This window comes from Aythya marila (assembly GCF_965140915.1).
Source record: "Aythya marila genome assembly, chromosome: 22".
NCBI classification, from domain to species: Eukaryota; Metazoa; Chordata; class Aves; order Anseriformes; family Anatidae; genus Aythya; species Aythya marila.
In genome coordinates this window covers 6119240-6144486 of record NC_139063.1, presented here as the reverse complement: position 1 = coordinate 6144486, position 25247 = coordinate 6119240, and the positions used below count along the sequence as shown (strand labels likewise).

Genomic DNA, 25247 nt, shown 5'->3' with positions numbered 1-25247 from the left:
GTCCTGCGTTTGTGTTCCCCACATCCAAGTCATAATTAGTTCATAGAATCACAGAATCACAGTCCTTAAGGTTGGAAAAGACCTCCAAGATCACCTGTCACAGGTGATCACATGTCACCAATGTCACCCACTAAACCACGTCCCTAAGCACCATGTCCAACCTTTCCTTGAACACCCCCAGGGATGGTAACTCCACTACTTCCCTGGGCAACCCGTCCCAATGCCTGACTGCTCTTTCTGAGAATAAATTTCTCCTAATTTCCATTCTGAACCTCCCTTGGCGCCACTTCAGGCCATTCCTTCTAGTCCTATCACTGGTTACCTGCAAGAAGAGGCTGACCCCCAGCTCCCCACACCTTCCTTTCAAGTAGTTGTAGAGAGCAATAAGGTCTTCCCTGAGCCTCTACCAGACTAAACAACCACAGTTTCCTCAGCTGCTCCTCACAGGATTTGTGTTCCAGACCCTTCACCAGCTTTGCAGCCCTTCTCTGGACATGCTCCAGGGCCTCGATGTCCTTCTTGTAGTGAGGGGCCCAAGACTGAACACAGCACCCAAGGTGTGGCCTCACCAGAGCTGAGTACAGCAGGACAATCACCTCCCTGGTCCTGCTGGCTGCACAATTTCTGACATAAGCCAGGATGCTGTTGGCCTTCTTGGCCACTTGGGCACACTGCCGGCTCATGTTAAGGTGAGCATCAGCACCCCCAGATCCTTTTCCTCTGCACAGTTTTCCAGCCACTCTGCCCCAAGCCTGTAGAATTGCATGGGGTTGTTGTGGCCAAAGTGCAGGACCCAGCACTTAGCCATATTGAACCTCATCCCTTGGCCTCTGCCCATCGATCCAACCTGTCCAAGTCCCTCTGTGGGGCCAGAGTCCAGAAAGGACTGGGAATGCAAGGGAAAGAGGTGGGGTAGGTGGAGAGGGCTCTGGATGCCCTGCAGTTGCAGCACTCCTCTGTATGAGGGCAGAGCTGGATAAAGTCTAGCTTTGGATAATTTATTTATTTAATGAAAAAAAAAAAAAAAAAAAGCAAGCAGACAGAGGGGCTGTAAAAGCAGGTTTGTAAGTGTGTGATTGGAGAGATGATGACATACCAAGTGGCCAGCACCCACCCTCATGCACACCGTCTTCAGACAGGAACCAGGCTGGCTCCCAGCTGATGAAGAAAACTGCCATTTCCAGTAGCATCCTAGTATTCTCTCCGGGGAGGTGGACATTTCTGGAATTACTTAGGCAATATGCTGTCCAAAGAGAGAAGAATACCTAATTGAGGCTGCTTAGCTCATTTTCTGCAGATTCTCCAAGACAACAGCATCTCCTGTGACTGACATGGTTACTCTGGGCCAGATGCCTTTTCTGACCCTCCCTGAGGCGAGGCTTGTAAAATTTCTGGAAGATAATGCTCAAATTACATGCCTGAAGTCGGCAGGGTAGATATGACCCCAAGCACCCAAATGCCTATGCAGTTCAGGTCCTGTGTGACTTATCCAGAAACACCAGGGCATGTGTGACGAGCACAGATCACATCTCCAATATTAATTGTCATCCTATTAAGCACAAGACCATGAAAAATCTCACTTTTGCCTCCTTTGCACCTTGCAAGGCAGGGCAGCCACTTTGCTATCAGGATAGACTTGATGGTTTTATGCCTCCATGTTTAAACCCAGCCATGTTCTTAAAGATGAAGAAAGTATTAATATTTGACTGTTGCTCTGTAATTAGTGCATCTCAACTTGGTTTACCTGCCACTGCTGCAGTGCACGTTGTGACTGTCACAAGCTGGCTGTACATCTTCAGCTGAGCTCTCCTGTCCCAGTCAAAAACACGACAAAGAGCCTGGGAAAGATGCCAAACCTCTGCCATACCTCACATAATACTCAGCCTGAGCCTTACACCAACATTGCCAGAGGTCCCATGGAGGACAGAGAATGGGTATAACTCAGGTACTCATTCTTATGTCTCAAACATACATTTAATACCAATCAGCTGCAGAGAACTGTTATAACACAAAACATTTACCTTGAGAAAACAATTAAAATATTTCCATGCAAAAGATGTCCAGATGCTTAAAACATTACCTTCCTTGACATTAGGAATTTTTTTCAGCATTTAAATAACAAACAGTGAGTGCTGGGGTTAGCGCACTGTCGATCATCTTTACCAAGGAGCCTGTGATGTCTGGTCAGGAAAAAGAGGTGTAAAATCAAAGGCAAATGATTTTCTCCAATACATGCCCGCTTCTTGCTGAGGCTGAGGATTTGGGGGAGGGGAGGGGGGAGTGTCAATAACTGGTACAGGGACAGAGAGGCCTGATGCTGATTTTAGCAATGCTGGCATGACCTTGGCACAGAAGTTCACCTGGAGGCAACTGAGTTGTGAATCCGGTCCTCGACGTGCATGACATCGGGTAGCAGAGGCTGCACTAGAGCCCGTGGCTGAGTGACTGACTCAGATGGCAGCAGGTTGGCAGCCCTTCAAAGAAGCTGTCTTTGTCTTCTTTGTGGGAGGTGTAAATGAACTGAATGGAGACGCTGAAGGCTTTCCCGTGCCAATTATTAGCAATCTCACTTCTATATATAGCTTCTGCCTAACTTACTCTGGGTGAGCAAGCAGAGAGGCATGTGAGTTATCGCTCTTGTCACGTTCGCCTCTCTTGATTACATGCGTTTTGTTTGCTTGCTCTAGTGCGATGATGTAAGGTGGGCAAAAAGAAGCCGCAATGTTTCATGGCTTCACTGTGCTGGAAGTCTAGGCTCCAGACTCTGGTTAGGAGCTACCAAAAGTTTCAGCAATCCAGGGTCATGCGGCCTCAGGACAAGGAGCAGAACTCTAGGTGAGGCCTTCATGGAAAGCTGGCCAATTTCTGAGCTGAGCCCACCCACAGCCCCATCCATCTGTCCTTGCAGTAGTGCACATGCAGGAAAAGAAGTAGTGGGACACTGGCAAAATTGCACTGGAGGAAAGCAGTGAAACTTTTGCCTATGCCCCCACATCAAGCACAAAGTGATCAGTTAGAGGTTTTTTTAGAAGTTTGTTTGATTTTTCAGTCTTTTTCCATTTCTCTGCATTCTGGCTTGCCACCAGAATCAACATGACAAAGACTGTTCAAATTGGACCGTCAAGCTCGCCGGATCCCAGCTTTCAGAGGGGAGACTGAAGAAAAATAGCCTGCTTTTACTAACCCAGTATAAACATCCCTGCTTCATTCAGATTAGGAATAGCTATTTCCCGTCCAACCTGCTTCATTCCCTCAACCAAGCTGACCCATGATCAAGGTGCTTTCCATCACTTCTTCCTGTGCTGTCTGAGAGGCATCAAGTGCAGCAGCATCCATTCCGTGTGTGGTGAGTAGGGATGAGTCAAGAAAGCTAACGAGAGACAGCTAATCTGGGCCCAGTGTCCCAGTCTCCCATCCTTGCCTAATTAGGAGAGAATATCAGGCAGTCTGGTGGGTCATCCTTCCCTGGGAAACCAATGCCAATGTAAAAAGGCTGCTAAGTGCTTCCAAGGTGAGTTTAGAACACCACGCCCCTGTTGTACACACATTAGAGCACCACATCCCTGTTGCACACTGAGTAGCATGCGTAGAACACCAGAGAAGTAATATGGTCCTATGGATGCTTGTGTAAAAGGGCCATGGCTGTTAATTAGCCACCTCTGGTGATTTTGTTCTCTGTCCCAAGCACGTTTGATAGCAGCATTCCCCGACCAGTTGTCCTGATGGTGAGGGAAGGTTGCATGTCTCTGCTCGCATGGTAGCAAACCCATGCTGTCCTTGCTGTGATTGCTCTCTGCAGATCCTGTCTGGATGCTCTGCTTTTTCATCTATGGTCTCCCCATGGGAGCTCGTTGGCAGCTGGTGCCAAGTGGGGCCTGAACACCATGGTCCCGTCCAAGCCCTGGTGCCAGGTGGTGAGCGTGCCAGCAGTGTGCAATGTCAGCAGGCCCCTGGGGCAACATTTTGCACATGCAGGCCAACGCTAAGCCCCTCTGAGTGCTGAGGGTGTGTGTGTTGGCAGAATCAATTAAAATTCTTGGATCGCCACCAACAGCTTTGACTCTGTTTGGGCCAAATTCCCAAAGGGGCCTCCTTGCTGCTTCCATGTTGGCTGTGGCCACAGTCTCTTGAGAGCAGAGTGGTCCAAATTGGAATATGCTTTAGATAAACAGTGTGTCAGGCTATGGCATGTGCCCAGCAGCCCGAGCCAGCCTTAAATGCATACCCCACCCGCGAGTCCAGCTCTTCTGGAGAAACAATGGTAGGACACAACAATGGCTGTGCACCCACCAAGGATGGAGCACACCACAAAGTCCTTAATTCCAAAAGAAATCTCAGCAGCCAGGATATTTTCCCTTTGATCATGACATCGCAATATCCAATGGATCTTGGGTGCAGTTGTAAGAACAGGAAGAACAATTTCAGGTGATGACCTTTTAACACACTGCTGGCAAGTCCCAGAGCACTGGCGGTAATAGGCTGGTGGTGACTCACACCTACAGTATGTGGTTGTGCTCCCCTATCTGCATCGGTCCATGGTATCGCTATCATCAACCTCATTGAGAAGGTGAACTCACTTGGAATAAGTTAAATAACTGCTCTTTTCTTCCTCTATAAGTGAAACATGAGCAAGAATTACCTGAGTGGAGTGGCAGGCTGCTCGAGTGAATAAACACGGAACCTTTTCACAGTGAGGCTCCTCCAGGCACCAGGACTATCTGAGGATGAATTACAGCAAATAATGATAGCAGCCAAAAATACGGAGACAAAAGCCAGAGCCAAGTGAAATGTTTCCAGGCCCAATGATGCTAACTGGGTACCCAAACCTCCACCTGGGTTTGAGATTCAATTAAATCCTTTTTTTTCTCTTTCTTGCACAGGGGCATACTGGGTAGGAGGCAGAACAATAAAAAGCCACAAAGGAGACCACTCCTATTAACCTGGATCAACCCTCCAAAGCACTACCACACCTTGGGGCTAATGCTTGCAGGCAGGCTTTCCTGCCTGTAGTGATGATGCAGATGTAGACTTTTTTTTTTTATTATTATTATTATTATCTCCTGTTGATGAGTGTACATATAAAGCCAAGGAGATACCTAAGTATCTACCATTTTGCTTTGTCATCTCCTCTGGACTTTACTCAGCTCTTTCTTGAACAAGTCATTTGCAGGTGGAGATTTTGAGTAAGGAGTGAGGAAAATATGATGAATGCTGTCCGTGACTGAGACCCTGACAGAAACTTAATGGTCCCACAAAAGGTAGCAGACCTAGCACCATTCTGACAGTCCTATCTTTATAGCTGTCTCATTTTATTTTAAAAGATATATGAATTTGGGATCAATTATTGTCAATGGCTTTTGATAGACTGAATAGTTTTCTGCTTCTTAAGACTTCAGACAGACCATGAGCACAAGGGAAGTGTGAAGAGGCAAATATCTTTCTGACAAGTCTTAATTCTCTCAACAGCCAGAATGTATCAGACATCCACCATACTTCTTGAATAGGCAGAATAATTCAGTGTAGCAGTTATTCTGCTACATATTTTTAAAATCTCAGTAACTATATATGTGTGTGTGTTTTGTATATGTGTGTGTGGTATACATTATGTGTGTATATACCACTTACATTTGTATATGTATAAATGTATAAATATATATATATATATTACTTAGACCACAAAGTCCTACTTTTCATTTAATATATAAATACACCATAGCTGCAATGGCATCCCCTCCTTACTCTATCTCAAAAAGAAAAACTTTTCAAATCTAAGATTTTTTCAACAAATGAGGCCACCTCCCACTATTATATTGCATTTTGCTTCAAGAAAACGTCGTATCTTCCTAATACAGGCTGAAGTGATTAGCTCTTGTGTCTGATTCAGGGACCATCACTGACCACTGGTCTGGGGCTGATCCCTGTAAGCTGCATCCCCCACATCACTTCTCCAGTGTTTCTGCGAGGGAATATCTCCCTGGTCCACAGCAGCCAGCAGAGATGAGCAGTCTCCAGCTGACAGGTTCAAGAGCTGGTGACAGATCAGCTGCTGGGTGAGGAGGGCTGGGAGCACGGTAAGGGGCAAGACGGAATCCAGTGAGATCCTAATCATAGCTAATATGGCCACTCAATGGCCAAGTCTCCTGCAGCTTTAAAACTTTCCCTCAGCACAGCAACGGTCCTTCTCACCTCCAGATCCTGTTGTTGCTCTCCCCTTATCTCTGGTGTTGATCTCTATTGCTGACCCTCCCCTGTCCCAGCTCTACACCATTCCCTCAGGTCCTGTCGCTGTCCCCAGAGAGCAGAGCTCAGTGCCTGCCCCTCTGCTCCCCTCTTGAGGGAGCTGCAGGCCACCATGAGGCCTCCCCTCAGCCTGCTCTGCTCTGGGCTGAACAAACCAAGAGACCTCAGCCACGACTCACATGCTTTGCCCTCTAGACCCTTCACCATCTTCATAGCCCTCCTTTGGACACTCGCTAACAGTTTTTTATCTTTCTTATACTGTGGTGCCTGAAACCGCGTACAGTAAGCGACGTACATGTCTAGGCTTAGGAACAATACAGTCATTTCTGTAGGAGGTCTTTCACAAAGGTGTCTTGATCATACAATGTTCATTCACCCTCTATACCACTGACTTATGCGGCCCCTTAAATACAAGTGAAAACATGAAATAGTTTCTTTGTGGACTTTCCACTCTAAATCAAGATCGATAACATGCCAGAAAATGCAGACGTTATGCAAGGAAGGGAGATGCACAAAAGCAATTGGAAAGGAGCTGCTGGGAGAGTGCGCGATACAGAAAATTTGCATTAATTAGTTTGTTCTCTCATTCTCAGACACACTCACACATTCATGCATTGAACTCATGCACAATGCTGTGTGGTTGGACTGGGAAAGAAAAAAATTAGGTTTCCTTTTTAAGGGAATATGGATGTTAAAATAAAATCCCACTAGATGGCACTCGGTGGACATGCATAATTCACACCCCAACCAGGCAGGTCCTGCTGCGAGTGTGCACTGGTGGCAGGCTTGCCGCAGAGCTGATGCAATGGCTGAGAGCTGGTGCACCACCAACCCCGAGCATCCCTGCTTGACACCAAGGGTTTGTGCATGCCTCCCGCCTGGCATCACAACATGCTTGTCCCCATCCGTATCAGTCATTTAAGGATATGCTTCCCCTTATGTAGCTGATGGTGCTGAATCCCCAGGCAAGGAAGCAATTTTCTGATATGAAGGGTGGAAGCCCTGAAATCTCAACTCCTGCCCCAGTGCTTTAATAAAAAGGTTTAAGCCAGTCTAGAAGGATGGCATTGCAGTTGTACCCCCAGTAGTGTAATCAACGTCAGTCATGTATTAGGGCAGAAGAAACTTTGTTTAAACCCCTTCAATTGATAGTTCACACCATAGAGGTGACCTGTCACAGTGGTGAGATGTGGCTGTAGGGCAGAAAGAAGGGAAAGAGGCACCTTCTCCAGGAGCCCTTGTTCCAGCCAACCTCTCCCAATTTGCCAGGGTCCCCGTCTTCCTCTTCCTGCTCCCCTTCCAACATCCTGCCCTCAGAGGAGACGACCCACATGGGGCACTTGGTTGGAGGAAGACCAGGTGGGGCACATACTGTGGTCAATTCTGGAATAAAGGGAGGTGGAAAGGATCCATTTTAGTTCTTGGGCAACATAAGCATCAGTGAAGAGAGGGTCTGTGGGCTGCTCAACACCAATTCAGTGGCATGGTGTCAGGGCTGAGGATGAAGGCAGACAGAACCAGACCCTGCTGGGGAAGTCTGCTGCTTGGGTTAGAGGAAAACCCATTCCTTTCTTCCATCTGGCCTCAAACCAGATATGCATGCCAGGCTCAGGGATACCTATAGAAGAAGCTTGGGCTCAGGAGAGTCTTTTTGTCTCCAGGGTGATGCATGGGGACACCTCCAGGCAGTCCTGCTCCCATGGGTGATAGTAGGGATTCTGACTCCTTCGTGAGCATCACGAGCACAAAATGCTCATTTGACCGAATGGCTGTTTGGCAGCAGGGCTGTAACTTCCACTGCTTGACTGACAGCTTCCTCAGGCAATTTAATTAAAGAGACAAGAGTGCTTGAGAAAAATCATTAATTTCTCTTAAAGCAAAATCTTTGCCGATAACACCTGCCTGATGTGAGACTGTGAAGAGCGGGGCTGCGCTCCAGCAGTCATTGGCATGGGCACCCACAGCCATGCTAATCCAATCTTTTCATGTTTCATTCCTGAAAGCTCATTTTAATACCATCTGTCAGCAATCTGATCCCCTCTTATCACCACTGTACGACCATCCGTCCATCAGACAGGCAGTGATGATGGGGCCGGAGGATACATGCAGCCACCTCCATGTGGGCTGCAAACCCAGCCAAGCCATCAAGAAATGGTTGTGACCAGGATCTGGCCCCATGAAATGAGATGACAATGGCTCCATCACCTTGCTGTAGAAACAAGGGCATATATGTCCAGTACTGCAAAGGGTGGATGGGACACTGGTGGCACTGGAAGTGGCCAAGCTTGGTTTGATTTTAGATCTGCATGCAAGACTGATGCAGAAGTGGGGCTTAGTGCTAAGGTGGTGCTGTTCAGGGGTTGACTGAGGGGCTGCTGGTGGGCCGGGTACCTCAAAAGTGTTTGGGACTTAGGGGGCATGTGGCCACAGTGACTGGGGATGGTTATGACCATCTTCAGTCAAGCAAGTAGGAGAAGGAAGAAAATTAAGGAAGCCTGTGATGGACACCTCAGTTCCTGAGGTGGGTCCCAGCATGGGTACCCTAGCTGCAGGTTCTGAGTGCCAGAGCAGTTTGGGGACATGGCACATCATGCCAGGAAGCCACCCACCATGTTTGTTGTGACTCAAAGCCAGCTGACAAAGGACAGGCTGCGTTGGTTTGTGGGGAATCAGTGGAAACTGGAGCCTGTGCCACCAATGCCACCAGCACAGCTCCTACAGCCTGGCAGGCCTGAGGCCAGCACAGCCATGGCCAAGGACCAGGTGAAAGAGCAGGGACTAGCTTTGGGAGCAGCAGCCCAGACTGATAATGTCCCGCAAGTGAGGTCCCCACAACCATGGATGGACTCCCAAGCAGCACAAAGGTGTTCTCCCCTAGAAAGGCTGCTCAGGCTTAACTAAACAGTCAGCAATATCTTAGTTATTGTCATTTGCTGCATTTACAGGTTGATCCCCGAGCGCTGCCCTGGCCCATTACCTCAGGGCTGTGTCCCACCTGCCAGATACATCACCCTTGCTCATCTCCCTGCCCAATGCTCGCAGATGCAGCTGGATGTCTCCAGTGCAAACTGTTGGTGTGAACATTCATCACAGGCCAGGAGATTTGTCAGACATTGCCAGTCTCTTGGGCAAGGCAGGGTGCTGGTACCATGGAGTTTGCAGTGATACAGATGACAAACCTGTGCACACCATGACGATGATAACCAGAGGCAGATTTATCTGTGTATGCATACAGAGCTGCCACACGTAGCTCCTTGTAGCCACACATCTGGGTCTCTGCAGTCAAATGTAACACCCCATGCTGGGCACACACCCTGACGTGGCTACACACGCGGGGTATGCTATCAGCACTACTCTGCACCCCACTACAAGGTGACAGAGAGTGCAGTTAGCTACTTTCCATCTCCTTTAGCCTCAGCCCAGCCTCTGGGACATTCCTTCTCTGCCAGCCCTTTTGGGAGGCAAAGAGAGATGGAGTTCTTTGGCTGTGGGATTTTACACTTTGCTCCATGGTTTAGCAGCACACAAATGAAATGCAGGGGGTGAAAAGAAGAACCAACCTTGTGTCTGTTCTAACTGTGGGCCAGACTCGGGAGAGCTTTTAGGATGTCCTGGGTTTACAAATCACCACTTGTGGTCCCTGATCTCATCGCAGTGCCTACAATTCATCACTCACCACTGTGCTCAGGGCTTTCAAAATGCATGCATTAGTTTCAGGTTTCTCTAGCTAAAGCACAGCTCAGGACTGGTGTAGCAAGACCACTGCCGGACCTGCAGCACATGCTGCATACCCAAGCATAGGCTGCTGAGTCTTCTCTGGGTGGTGCTGTTTTTCCCCATGCAGATGTAACTCCAGCAGCTCAGCCCTGCACACCCATCTGTACTGATACAGATGTCCCTGCAGGATGACAGACAGGGATGATTCTCCCTTTCATCTCTGTGCAGGGAGGCCTGTGATTGAAGCTGCCATTTGCTTCTGGGGCCCCTTCCTGCTCCCCAGGACCAGTGATGCTTGCCTTGCTGCCTTGCTTTAGCCCAGTCCCATGGCCTGGAGCCCAGCTAAGTCTCTGCCTGCCCACCTCTAAAATCAGGTCTGGCTGTGATTTTTGCTGGCTTCAATTATCGGCAGTCCAAAATGGGAAACACAGACCCTTTCCATTGTGCTCTGCAGTTAGGAAAACTGAGCAGGTTTTTTTGTTTTTTTTTTTTTTTTGCCTTGGATGCTCTCAGAGCAGCCTTTTGGGAATAGCTCATGGGCCAGGAATGTGGCTCTTCAGAGCACAAGCTATGTTTGATTCTATTTTCCCACTTAAAAACAGAGGAAAATAGATCACATGTTAATTAGCAGCAGGGGAACAAGCTGCAGGTATATAAGGATTTTTCCCTTCTATGGGGCTGTCTGATTAGCAGACAGGCTACACAACACCATAACACTTTCAACACTGCATTTTTGCAAAAAGCACAGCCAGTGCCCAAAGGATGAATAAGGTGAGGGGAGGCGGGTGGGCACAAAAAGGAGGACGTGGGTTTGCTGAAAGAGATGATGAATCCCAAGCAGCATCCCTTGTTCTGCCAGTGGCTAGCAGTAAGATCTCTGGCTGAGTCCTTTATCTGTAAAATGACCTAACCTCTGAGCTACTTTAGGCTCTAATAAAAAGGCTAGCGGCTGGTGTGAGCTCTCACTGGTATCACAGCAACAGCGGGAACATTTCAGAGCAAGCTCAGTTTAGCCGCAGCCTCTGGGGTTCTGGAGAACAGCTCTTTAATGTCTGCAAAAGTGCTTTGAAACCCAGCAATGAGAAATGTGGAAGGGGAAGGACGGCGGTTATTGTGAATATGTCGGATTGTGCTCCAAGCGTATCTCAGTGCAACAGCTTGGAGTAATCATTCCTGCGACCTGAAGGGTATCTCAGTGAGATGGCTGTGCTCAGATTTCTCCTGACTGAGAAATATCCAAGGAGACCCAGTTAGCTGCATGACCTAAAGGATGCTTCAGGTGGGATGAAGCCAGCAAAAAGATCAAGCAGGCAATTCTGGATGATGCAACAGTGTGGAAGCTGTCAGTGTGATGCAAGGGCACAAAGATCTCTTATTTATCCTCCTCGTTGGGCAGACAGAGGTTCAGAACCATAGTGAGCTTTGGGCTCTCTCCTTTACGCCCAGAGCTGTTCGCAAGTCCCTAGAAGGATCCTGGAAACTTCTGCCCTTGATTATCCACCACCAAAAAGTCCTCTACACCTCTTAGAGTCATCCTGAGGAATATACCCCTCAGCCTTGCTGGAAAACAGAGTGGATTTTGTGGACATAAATTTAACCCACAAAGAAACAATTCAGACAAGGTTGTTGCACTCTCTCACACATCCCTGGAAAGGGAAGCAGAGAGAGGAGGTCCCAAAACTGAGCCATGCTGCTTAAAGAACATAATTTTGGGCTGTCCCTGGGGTTCAGGAGAGCAGCATCTCTCCACTGCCCAGCCAGACACACTCAACACTGCTGATGCAAATCCACAGGAGAAGAGCCAGTGCTGCCATCCTCCCATTTCAGAAGCTCGATGACACATTTTGGAAATGAAGGCTGTCTGGTGATGCACAGCACTCAAAGTCTCTTCCTTGCCAACAGCACAAAAGACCTAAAATGTTATAATAGGACTTCTGGCGTCCACCAAAGCAGTTCGTAGGAGAGACTGCAGGATTTCTGTTTCTCCTCCTTCCTGAAGCTGTACCCCTGGGTTATTGCACTTATTAAATTAGGAGCTGTAAAACAACTGAGTAAATAATAAATTGCCAGAAGGAAATAAAAAAAAATGCCACCCATTTCGGTTATTAGTCCAGATGAGTGAATTAGGTGTTGAAACAGCAGCTTTGAAGTTTGACTCATTAAATCACACACCAATTCAGTGCTTATTAGGTCTCCAGACAGATATATAAAAGCACCAGGCAGATAGGTTTGCTGTTAGCAATAGCCATTACTTTTTCTGCTGTGAGCAGCCTGTGGGTCTCATGCTGTTTGCTCGGTTGTGAGAGAAGAATTTAAAGCACCAGCTCCTGGTGACACATGAGAATTTGGGGATTGTGGGGTTTGTTTCTGAGGAAGGAGTTCAGAGTCTTTATTTAGGCGAAGAATTGTATTAAAATTTGCCATTTGATGTTTGAAAAGAAGACAAAGTGCCAACGATATATTCCCTCTTTTTAAAGCAGTGTGACAATCCTTCAAACATAACCACAGACTGGGATGAGCCGGGGTGTAATGGTGTGCTGCAACATGCTTCAGGCATGGGACAAGATGGTGTCTTTAAAATTACAGTGGAAGGCCAGCACTGAGAGTTGTCTGTCAACCATACATGTCTATCAAGACAGAGAGGTTATCTCGTTTTTCATCATCTAATAAATACCTGTTTAAGGAAAGAACAAAATCACCTGTGATACTTCAATGTTGTAACCTGAACCCCTGAACCCCAACACATCCATTCCGTAAGGGTATCATGTCATAAAAAAATGTGATAGAAAGCAGGTGATAACTGTATAAACACAAATAGTCAGGCAGGAGTAGAAAATGAGCTATGAGGAGACTTTCTGGTCCATCTGTCCCTGAGGAGGATCAGTCAATACTTAAAACACTACCAGGATGCTCAGATGCCATCATTGCTCAGCCATGAGCTGGGCCATATGTGCCCTAGACCAAAAGACACTAATAGAGAGTTTATCAAAAAATATAAGACCTGCCTTTAGCATAATCCTTACCTTAAAACATAGCCTGATTTTCACCTAGTCTGACTTCTCTAAGAATTTTGTATTCTAATGGGTTACAGATATTTTAAAACTAGACATCTCCACTGAAGCTCAGTGTTCAGACATGGCACTGTTGGCACAGACTATTGAAAAGTCCTAAGTGAAGTCTTCAAAGTTATGAGGTTAAAAGAATAATGCATTTTACATTCTTCATATTTACCTTATACTAAGAACAGTAAGATCATGATTTCCTGCTTTTTTTTTTTTTTCCACAACCATGATTTTTAGAAATCTATTGTTTAAATTAAAAAGTAACATTTTCAGTTAGTAACTCATTTACAGGAACTGAAGCTGTAAGTCAAATGCATTGCAAGACTGAAAAAAGTGCTAGCAGTGGCAGACATGCCTGGGAATTCCCAGTGCTCACGCAATTTATAGGACCAAAGGTTTAACCAAATGTTCTGACCATGAACCCAACCCAGATCTCTCTGGGAGTTTAGTATTTCACCTCCTAACCCAGATATTTCAGCTGGAACCTCTCATTTCTTTAGGAATGAAACAACTGGGCATGTCTGTGGCCTAAGCTGACTTTCAACTACCAGCTGAAGCTCAGGAAGACCTTCTGAGATAAATAATACATAGAATAAATTCTCCTCCACAACTGACTGTTACTGAGACCATGTTGTTTTTGTAGCTGATCTGTAAGGCAAGGAAGGATAAAGCTGACTCATCTCACAGGCGTTTTGTGAGGTTTAAATTGGCTGCTGGTTACCTGAGTAAAGATGGGACCTAAGGGCAAGTTACCCATGTCCTTTCAACACCTCAGCTAGGAGCAGGTAGCAGCAGTAGGATGCAGTTGACTCCCAGAGCCCCAGTGCAAAGTCAGGCTGGTGTTGCCCTTGCTGTAGCTTCTGAGTACCTCCAACTCCTTCATCCTTCTTACACATTCATGTTCACACTTAGAAGGGTGGAATAATTCAGGTTGGAAAGGTGCAGATGGCAAGGTTAGCTGCAAGATCAGACCAGGTCATTCTGGACTTAATCCAGTCTGGTCTTGAAGACTTTAGGAGTGTTAAAATGTAGAGATGTCAGAGTAACGCTGAGGGATGTGACCAGGGCTCACAGGAAGACAGTGGCAGAGTTACAAATGTCATGGGTTAATCCCTCTTAGCAAGAACAGAGGCCATAACTCCAATTTTCCTCCATAACCCAGAGGATATGGTTGTTTGCATCTTGTCGAAGACAAAAGCCGAAGTTTTCACTTAATCATCTGGGTTCAGGAGCTGCAGCTTCACAAAGAAACACACATTCTGAGACACCTGATTAAAATTAAAAGCACAAGCTGAAACTCTGGACTTACCCCTGCAGCTTCCTCCATCCCTTGATTTTATGCTACCCCATTTTTAGGCAGGAGAGGCTCTGAGGGGGTACTGATGACTTCAGCTGGACACGAACTTTGTTATTAGGTGATTTTTTTTTTTTTATTTGTCTTGCTAACATTCCAAGAAATATCTGCAAGGAGAATGAAGTCATGCTTCAGCTGCCAGCACTCCCCATGAGGGATCTGTTGCAATAATTAGCAGAGGCTGTTGCACTGGGCATGATTTTCCCAGGCTGTGCCCACCACATGGGTCCCAGCAGCCGTGTGTGTGATGCCAGCAAGGTTTCAGCTGCTGGCATGCAGCATCGCAGGCATGCCCAGACCCTTCCTGTGCACAGCAGTGTCATGAGACAAAAGGTGCAAAACCTCCTGGTGCCCCGTGATGTCCACATCCCCAAGGGTGTCCTCCATCCCTGCACTACGCCTGCTGCCCCCACGCCTGACCTCTTGCTGGCTAAGCCCTTCTCCTCCACCATCCGTTTCCCTTCCCTTCCTCCCCTGCTCCACTCGCACACAGCAGCCTCCTCCTGTTGTCATAACAACGAGCATCAGCCCGTGGCGGCTGTGCCAGCCCTTCCAGCAAAAACACCTCCTCGGGGGACAAAGCACCAGCTCCATCCCTGAGCCATCTGGCTGCGGTGGAGAGGAGACCAAGTCTCTCCCCCAGGCAGAGGGACAGGGGCTGCCTCCCCCCCGCCACGTGTTTTGCCATGTTCCCAGCTCTCAGTTGGACACACACACACACCTCGTGCATTGGTGTGCTGCCTCCACCCATCCCTCTGCCCCTACCACATCCTTCCTTCTGTCTGTCTGAGCCCCAGCAAGGGGAAGTGGGATGTGGGGAGCCCCAATATCCCTGGGGAAGGGTCCCCGTCCCCTTGTAGCCCCTGGGTACCTCTTCACAAGCCCACAACCCCACTCTGTGGCACCCCCAGGCATGGGCAGGATCCCACAAGGGTCCCAGCACACAGCAGGGAGCAGGGATAGCTAACGTAGCTGCAGGGATTCACAGAAGCCATGAAGCCACTTCTGATGTGAGGACATCTTGTTCCCAAGCATGAGCCCTTCTCACGCTGCCCAAAGAAACAAGCTACAGTTCCTTCCTCTAAGGGGCTGGCTAAGGGGACAGCTCCAGTTCCAGAGGCTCCCACGGGTAACATGCTGCTCTGAGAGGGACCAGGAGCACAGATGGAGCCAGAGCTGCCCCTCAAGGCACCTGGGGAACTGGGCACCCATCCTGTGCTTGGGAAAACCCTCCAAGTCCTCAAAGGCATTTCTTCTGACACCCTGCAACCAGCAGCTCATGGAAGACATTCAAGCCCAGCAAGGTGATGCTGCTACACCCAGAGGCACATAGGATACAGAGCACCAAGACAAATCAAAGAAAAAGAAAAAAAAAGAAAAAAAAAAAAAAAGAGGTTTATGTGCTCTTTCTTCATCCCTCATAAACTTTGTGTGAGCTGCATTCAGCCCAGACTTTCAATGTCAGGATCAGAGACCAACACTCTTCTCAGTGGCTGTCAACTTCTCTTTCTCAGCTCTTTTCCAGAAAGCTCTGCCAGCTCCACCCTCGGGGAACATTCACAACCTTTGCACTGATGCTAGTGCACAAAAACAAAACTAGAACCCAACCAAAAACTCACTGGCTTGGCTGCTTCTTCCTGTGCACATTTGTCCATGCCCACCTCCAGCCCATCTTGGCTTCTGTCCTGCTGCATCTCCCTGGAGGCATCGCTTCACCCCTGTCCCCAGGTCTTTCCTCTGTGTTATTCCTTGGGTTATCCCTCCCACAGTGGCAGCTCCCTGCGGTGTAGCTCTGTGCAAGAATGCAGAACAACTGTGGGTAAACAGATCGTTTTCTTCAAGCCAGCCACTCTGCATGAACTCATCAGCTCTTCCCAGCAGTGGTGCTGACCCACATCTTCCAACTCAGCCCCTCAGCACAGTATTCTGCCTCCTTCAGCCAAGAGCCCCTACAAGAAGTTAAGGAGTGAAGGGATCAGGCTTCTGAAGGTACTTTTATGTCTGCAATGCTCATAAAGACCTGGTTATAACAAAAATTAATCTTTTTTAGGTTCCAAGTTGAGCTCCTAACCTGCTGGAAGTCTGAATCTGGGGAGAAGGGAAGGCCACTTCACTGCAGCCCTCAGGTATTTCCAAACCAAGGAATTTTTAGACTCCCAGAGAGAAGTGCTGATTTCCTGCAGTACTGTCACAACCTTCTGAATGTGATGGGCGACTGCATCGCAGTGGGAACTGACCTGTAACATCAGCCAAAGGACTCTTAATATTTTGATGCAACACTTGGCTTCACAAGGGAGGAAATGTCTGGTCTCTGTGTCTAGAAAACAAAGAGTTTTCAGGGGGAAGGAATTTCTTGGGACACCTGATGAACTGGAGCCACTCTGGAGATTTGTGTAAACCAAATTTGTTCCAGGCTTGAGAGATTAGCAGGGTTTAGCTGCAGCGTTCTCCAGACAGCTCTGGCTGCCTTTAAAGCCTCTCTGGTTTTAAGAATTGGAGAAACTCTTCTCTTTAAAGGAAAAATGATTCCTCCATTCAGTGGCTGAAGCACACACTGGAGGGGCTGGCAGCATATCTGGAACAAACATCACCATTGCGCAGCTGCCAGCTAATGCTCATTGCCTTCAACTGCCATAAAGGAAAATATAAGGTGTTATTGGGGTAATAAAGGTCCTGATCTTCCCCAAGCCCTGACTTTCACACGTTTCCCCAAGCCTACAGAGTCTGTTTGGATGCATGGACCAAGAATGTTGGAGCCATACCTCATGCACCTTGCACAGCCCCAGTTTTTGGAGCAGGGAGAGCTGTGCCCAAGGGTGCAGAGCACAGCACCCACCACCCAAAGCCTCCTCAGCCTTTACAGCATGAGAAAACCCCTGGGGAGATGTCACCCAATTTGTGCAGCTTTAGCCCTTGCTGCTGCATACAGTTTGACCACTGGAGTTTTCATAGCTGTATGACTATTGCTATCTTCAAGTGGGGAAACTGAGGCACAGAGCAGTCGTCTGCTTCCCAAGCTGAGTGTAGGGGACAGGTACATTCTGCCTGGCTGGCAATTAAATGAAAGAACAGTGATTCTTACAAAGCTGGAGAGGAGGAGGTCAGAGGTTGGAGATGCCCCTGCCACCACCTCTCCTTCCCAGTCACGCAGAAGTGTGGCATTTGTGAGACGTAATGGGGACTAGATGAGCTTCCCCACCCCTTCCCTCATCTTGCTCATCCAGCACAGCCACCGTGCTCAGAAAACAGGGCCAGCAGAGCCAAATATTCGGGCTGCAGGCTCTGATGTTTGGACACAGAGCAGCTGGTTCTGCTGGCTGGTGCAGCCCCAGCTGCCTGGTCACTGCTAGAAATCAGATAGAGATTGCCTTCCTTGACCTATTTTGCAAAGCCTCCCCCCACTGTTCCTCTGCTTTTGTCTCTGAACTCATCTGCAGATGTCCATCAAAGGCCAGTCAGACCACAAGAGGTGACGGGGTGAGGATGCACGGTGGGAAGCTGCCCGTAAGGGTTTACTGGAGCAGAAAGGAGTGGATGGGCTGAAGGCTGCCTGCTTTGTCAGAAGGACGAGTAGCAGGGGGAAATCACAGGCTTTTCTTTCTTTTTCTTTTTTTTTTCTTTTTTTTTTTTTTTTTTTTTTAATGGACACGCTCATTTCAGGAGCAGTGCTGGAGGTGACCTGGCCTCAGGCATACATGGAGCCTTGCATCAGCTGGAGAGCAGGAGCAGAAAGGCTGGGGTTTGTGGGGGTGCTGGGGTTCACATGGGTGCTGGGGTACTGCCAGCCCCCAAGCTGCTCCCTGCAGCTGAGGGAGGAAGAAGAAAGGAGCAGGTTCCCTCCCTGCTCCAAAACACCCTGGTTTTTATTTTGTACATACCCCAACAGCCTGGTGGGACAGAGTCCGGAGCATCACTGGGGTTTGCAAAGCCTCCCCACGTCTCCCTGGCTGGGAGCAGGGGCTGGGGCGCAGCCTTGCCGGGCCAGGACAGTCGGATCAGGCCCTCCATGGGTTTGACACAGGCAGGACACAGCGAGGCGAATCGCCTCCAGAAGGACAGACACACCTGGGGAGAGGGGATGGTGTAGGGAGATGAGGAGGCACAGATGCTGTGCAGCATCCCAGGTTTGGGGGACACTGCTTAAAAAAAATCCAACCCAGTGCTGCTGCTGCCCATCTGTGCACTGAGTTGGGACCAGCCTCTGCAGAGCATCCTCTGCATCACTCTGCTTCACTGCCCTGCACCACAAGGAGGGAATACTAAAAAACACATTTATGGTATTTCTGATGGGGCAGCTGGGGTGTTTCAGGGAGAGGGCTGGGGTGCGGGACCTGGAGCTTAGCAGGGGGTTATCCGAATTTGCCTCTGTTGTTTTACAGCCTGGGTCTCTGTCTGGGTTAAATAAAATGGAAATTAAAGACTGCCAGTCATGCAAGTAGTAATATGTTGGGATTTTAAAATTTATTCCAACATGCTATTTTTTTAAAAATATGCTCAGACTGAGCAGACAATCTGAGCTGTAGTAAAGGCAATATTATACTTGTAAAAACTTCTCATTCACAGTACAGATGTCATTTACAATAAGGGTCACAAACATCAAATACTGAGTATTTTTCTTCTTTTTTTGTTTGTTTTTTTTTGTGTTTTTAAATTTTTTTGACTTTTTTTTTTTTTTTTTTACATCAGACTGTGCTTTTACCTGTTTTTTTTTTTTCTTTTTTTTTCTTTTTTTTTTCTTTTTTCTTTTTTTTTTTTTTTTTTCACTGATATAACCATACAGACATTGCAAGATGCAAGTGTAGAAACTGGAGTTAAAATAAAATTACAGGCAAAACTACCAAATTACATTGTACGCTGTACATATTTACAGTACCTTTTTTTGGAATGTATTGCCATTTTAAGAACATATAGAAACTTTCTACAGACTATTCCACTTACAGAATACATACACCTTTTAGAAAAAAAGGCAAATATTTATCTTACATGAAACCATGTATATTAAATTTGCGTACACATTATTATTATTATTATTTTTTACATTACATTTACTAAAGTGATCGTAAGTGCCATCATATCTCAGTAATGAAAACAGATTGGTTTTATGCCATCAGGACTGATTTTTTTTTTTTTACTTTTTTTGTGTAAATAATTTACAATATGGTTTTATTTGTAAATACTGTGCAATAGATGGAAATACTAGGAAGAAAAAAAAAAAAAAAGAAAGAAAAAAAGAAAAACACATGATGAAACCAAGTAAGCAAATTAAAAACTGTTGCAAAAACACCAGAAAAGGGCTAGATCAAATTGTCTATGATTTTGCATGGAAAATGGAATAATTTTAATGATTTCAGTGTGACCAAGTATATTGCTTGTTCAGATGCTATTTTTGTGGATTTGAAACAAAAAACAGGCAAAAGTGAAAGCTGGCTTAAGGGAAACCCAACCGATTTGCAGATCTTTTTGGTGGAAGTTAAGGAGATGTGATGGGAGGTGGCCAGGTGGGCCTAAAGTGGCTCCGATGGAGCTGATAGGCAACAATTCAAAGGATGCTTGGAGGAAGGATGCTTTACTCTGGTCAACTGCAAGGAGGGGTCAGGCACCCAAAATTTGTCCTCCTCCGTGGCCTCGATGGGGTTAAGTGAGAGCACTGGTGGGGACGGGAGGGTGGGTTTATCAGCCAGCCCCACTGAGGAGTGAGACCGTATAGACACCCGGGTGGGAAGTGTCCCCCATTAGGAGCAGGTGATGGAATACATTTCCCAGTCGTAAGCCATAAAGTCAGAGCTACTTCATCATGACTTTTAAGAGTTTCCTGCTGCAGTTCCGGGGTATCCAGCCAACAACCTGTGACTAATTAGAGGTGACACAGACCTACTTCAAGGTACGGGGGCATTCGGGGAACCAGCTGCCCCCCTCTCCTCCCATGGTCTGCTCTGTCCTGCAAATCACTCTTTAATCTTGATAAAAGAAGCTAAATTTATGTTTAACTCTAAGAAAAAATACATTATTGAAACTCCTGAAACACATAGGCTCACATACAAGTGCACAGGCCAAGTTCTCCTTGCAAAATGATTTTTTGGATGCCAGAGTATCCATTTGCCATTGAGTACTTGCATTCATGGGCACTTCACAAGCAGCTTGCCAGGGATGGGAATATTGGAGCAGGGCTTTGGCTGACCCACCGGGCACAGAGGAGCAGCCAGTGGCCATGTGCCTTCACTGACTATAAATTAAGAAGCTCTGCCAGAAGAAAAGCAGGAGATGTTATTTCCACCTGCTGATGAAAGGCAAAGGTTGGCCTTTGGTTTCTAATTTGCCTATTTGCATGATTAATAGATTCTTTTAAAAACAATACTGCTGCCTGCCTCTGCAAAGTGCCTGCACAGATATAAACTTATCCATCCCTGCAGCCCTTGCGGAAGGGAAACCCAAATTTGTCATCCCTATTTTGCAGACAGACCGGACACACAGAATTATATTAAACGCTGTGACTTGCAGAAAGGTTTCACCAAGTGAGAAGCCGGCAGGTGCTTCAGGTAGGAAATGCAGCCATCAGGGATAGCTGGGTCTTCAGCCCCACCACAAATAAGGTGCAACTCGATGAAAGTAAGCGGAGCCACACCGCCGCTCTCCTTGGCTGAGTACGAGGCTGAGGGAATCCCCAAATTCAAGGTCACACTGTGATGGCACGGCAGGGATGGAGCAGCCCCCAGGGACGCCCGCCCTGCCCGCAGACGGAGATGCTGGTGCCGGCGCAGAGGAGGACGCCCTTTCTGTGGAGCTCTGAGCTGTCAGCGGGATAATTAGCCCTTAAATATCAATATATATATATATATATATAATGATTCTTTTTGCCTATAATAGGCCATATTGCGCCTGTTAGGTATCGCATGAAGCACCATTTCACCCCAGCCAGAGCCTCCCCGCCGTGCCTGCAGCTGCTGCACTGGGAAGCTGAACCAGGTTGAGACTCAGCGTGGCTTTTTTTCGCCTTGCTCCTGAGTTTTCAGCTGTCCCCGCATGCACCCGCTCCATGGCTGCCATCGGTGGGTGCAGGATCGGAGTGGGGCATGATCCAGGGATCATCTCACAGCTGCACGGTGTCGTCCCTCCTCTCCCCAGTTTTCAGCTGCACGCAAAGGCAGCCAGGCAATTGTGCCCTGTGCAGTGCCAGCTGTGACGCTCTGCAGCTGAGATGCAGAACGCTTCCACTCATCTTAAGTGTCTGGAAAAGCTTTAAAAAAATCATAAAAAATAAAATAACAATAAAACCACAAAAAGAACGCAATGGACTGAGTGGTTTCTGGATTCTGGTAGACTTTTTTTTTCCCCCCTCTGTTCAGAAATGACGGAGGGGGAAAAAAATAAAAAAGAAAAGAAAAACACAAAAAAAAAACTACCTGTGCCAAGGATCAACAGGTCAAGGATTACAATACAGTTACAGAAAGAAACTGAGCAAATTTGATCTAGCCCAAAGCTCGTATCAAATACACCTAATGAAAACAGGATGCTGAGTGCACAATTGCTGCATTGTTTTTCTTTATGTACAGTCTCTCTCTCTATATATATATGTATATATATTTTTAAAAAATTAAATACAAAAAGCTACCTTGGAATAATGTTAAGAGTGTGACAAGGGCAAAGTGGGGAAAAAGTGGCAGAAGCCAGGAAATTCAAACCTGGCGCTGGACTTGGAGGGATAGATGGTAACCAGGGCTGCTCACCACAACCAGGGCTGAGCAGCCTGCTCCAAGGCATCTCAGTACTAAGCACACACTCAAACGCTATTAAAACAAGGAGGATTTAAGCTGGTGCTTAGGAGTTTCTCAGAGCAGAGATGCTGGGCTGAATTGAACTCATAGCCCTGGGATCTGGCTGGCTTTGAAAGCAGGACCAGCTTCCAGGCTGGGGGCCAGAGAGGGGTAGATGGGAAAAAGGGAAACTTAATAAAAGTGCTAATTAAGGTAGAAATGGGTTCTGGACATTGTTTTGGTCGGTGTCACAGCCTTAATGTTATTTCCATGATATCTTCTTTTGTACTTAATTCCCTTTACAAGAAAAGCAAAAAAAAATAAAAATTAAAATCACAGATTATTAAAAAAACTATAGTATTTGCCCATGAAACGGGAACAGTTCGTAGCTCATCAAGTCTGTCAAGGAAATATGTTCTCATTCAGGGTTTTCTTTGATTTATTTTTTTTTTAATTTTATTTTTTTAATTTTTTTAAAAAAGTGTATTACGTACCCGATAACCTGGAACAGCTCTGAAAGACGAAAGAACTGGTCCACTGGTTAAATATTTTTATCATCTTCTTTTTTTTTTTTTTTTTTTTCTTTTGTTAAAATAAAATAAAATAAAATAAAAGGTTTGTACAGATTCCATTACATAGACCAGAAAACCCTCTGAAGTAGTAAAGAGCCTGCTATCTGCTAGGGCAAACATGTATCGAAGATTTGTATTTTAAAAAGCATGTTGACGTGACGGAGAGGAATGGCTCCATCGGGTCTCTCTGTATTTGGTATCGCATCTATTGGCAGTAGAGGCCATTGCTCTGCCACAGATGGTCAGAGTGAAAAATTTGCTCTGGAAAAAGTTACCGTGCATGCTGGACAAGCCAACTGCAAACATTAACCGCTCAGTGTTGTAACTTTTTCTTCCAAAACACCAAAAAAGGGCTCATCTGCGCAATAAGGGCTACATCTGTGATATTCTGTTTAAATAAATAAATACAAATAAAATCGGGCACAGTAAGTCAGGAGTTACAGAGCAGAGCACAAACACCTCCGGCAACCCTAAAGCTCAGCAAAGCAAAACCAGCCCGGGCTGAGCAGGGATGGGATGGAGGGAGTTCGTCCATGACTTAAAAACTATGGAGGAAAAACAGTCACAAGGCTGAGCGTTTACTGCCACCCTTAAAGCAAGGCTGGGCATTTACAGAGGGCTTCCAGAGCCCAGAACAGAGCTCTCAGGCACACGCAGGACTATGCCGGGCGATGCCGGGTGTGGGATGGCAGGATTAAAGCAAGCAGGAGGCCAGTCCTGGCACCGGGGTTACATTCGATACATTCCTACGTTCTTGCAGTAAAATCTTTGAAGAACTTCTTTTTTTTTCTTTTTTCCTTTTTTTTCCTTTTTTTTTTTTTTTTTTTTTTAATGTGTGTGTCCCTTTTTTAAAAAGTGCTTTGATGGGTTCTGCAGGAGGGAGAGATGCTCACGATTATTTTTTATTTTTGAGTGAAAAATTCTCTCACGGGGAACAAACCTCCCCCTCCTCGAGGAAGTGCTAGTTTCATTTACAAGTTCAGGGTAAACACATTTTTCAAATGTAAAGCAGTCTCAATTGTTTAAAGCACAACCATAGGCAATCAGAGGGATGCAAGAAAAAAAAAAAAACAAGCACTTTGCGAGAATTAAATAAAGCATATAATAAATACGAATCATAAACTTCTGTACACAGGAGCAAGGGTTTGGTTTTCTTTTTAATCATTTAATCAATATAAAAAAAGTTTTTTTGTTTTTGTTTTCAGTGCATCTTCTTCCTCTTAAAATGCTTAACCCTTTCCTTTCTGCATCTCTCAGGCCCATAATAACGCACACCTAAATGGCAAAAAAGACAAGGTCTAACAAACCCCCTTCCAAAAAACTCTAAAAAAATATTCACAGCCTCAAACATTTTTGTACATTTCAAGCAACAAAAGGTATAGAAAAAGGCACAAGTAACTGCATACATGTGGAGATAATACCAGACTGGGACAAAGAAAACCAGGAATCTTCCATGGGTTTGGTCATTCACTAGAGTGCTTCTTATAGCGATGATTATACTAAAGGAAATAGTGTTGAAAATGTCTGTTGATTTTACATAGGAAGCCTAAAGGTGGAACAGATGGTGGAGGCTTAAGTACTTCCCATGTTTTCATCCACCTTTTTTTGAGTTTGACCTAAATCTGCGTGCTCTAGGTGTGGACTGCTCTTCCTGGAGGTTCCCCCTGGGCGGCTGGGCTCTCCGGAGAGGTTTCTCCTCCGGACGGACAACGGGTGGGCGTGCAGGTGGCTGGCAGAGGGCTCTGAGAGGCAGCCAGTGCTGCTGCTCCGGTCCAACGGCTGGGCAGGGAGATCTGAGATGAAAGTGCAGGATGATTCCAAAGAAGTGCTTGAGCTGCCACATTGCTTCTCGCCCGGTTTTTTCAAGGGGTCGGCCCCACTCGTCGAAGGCTTTGGAGAGTGCTCGTCGTTTGTGCTGGGGCTGGCTGGGGATGCCGAGCAGCCCGCCTGCTCGGTGTGGCTGGACTCGGCGAATGCTTTTACCCTGTATTCCTCCTGGTCTGTCTTTTGCTGAAGCTCACTAGTCCTCATTTTCTCTTCCAAGTAACTGCTGCTTGTGGGCTCTGGGGACAGCGTGTATTTAGAAACTTTTGCAACTGGGGAGACACATGCCGATGACGGCTCCTGTGGGACCTGCGGTTCCTCGTCCCTCTCGGGAGCCTGGCTGAATTCCACGAAGCCACTGCCACCAGATGCAAAGTATCCCCCTTGCAAGGACACGACTGAGCTGGGCACCAAGCTGGGATGGGTGCTTGGCCTTGCCTGGACCATCTGGATGCCCCCAATGGGAATCATGGGGTACGGGGTCCTCGCGAGCTGCTGTGAATGCAATGGGAGGTGGCTGAAGACATTCTCTTCCCCTCGGCTGGGAGCGTGGACGTGTATTTCATGAGGTGCCTGCAAGGGTCTGGAGCAGACGGGCTGCGTGACGCCAGGTGAGCATGTTGGGCTTCTCGGTTCTATCTTCTGCACCAGACAGGGAAGAAGAAACAGCCAAATCAGTGCAATGAACATGTTACAGCACTAGCATCATTAATGGTCATTATAAGGA

At 46.8% G+C, this 25247-nt stretch overlaps 1 protein-coding gene across 5 annotated transcripts in view; it reads right to left on the bottom strand.

The window, feature by feature from the left end:
- Positions 1-18762: 18762 nt before the first annotated feature.
- Positions 18763-25247, bottom strand: part of HIVEP3 (HIVEP zinc finger 3) — a 261957-nt gene continuing 255472 nt past the window's right edge. For 4 of the 5 annotated variants that reach the window (XM_082777709.1, XM_082777711.1, XM_082777710.1 and 1 more), the window contains one exon: positions 18763-25162. In XM_082777709.1, the coding sequence (XP_082633835.1) occupies positions 24269-25162 (894 nt within the window). In that variant the 3' untranslated portion in view covers positions 18763-24268. The remainder of the gene's footprint in view (positions 25163-25247) is intronic. The other variant, XM_082777714.1, reaches the window with a different exon arrangement.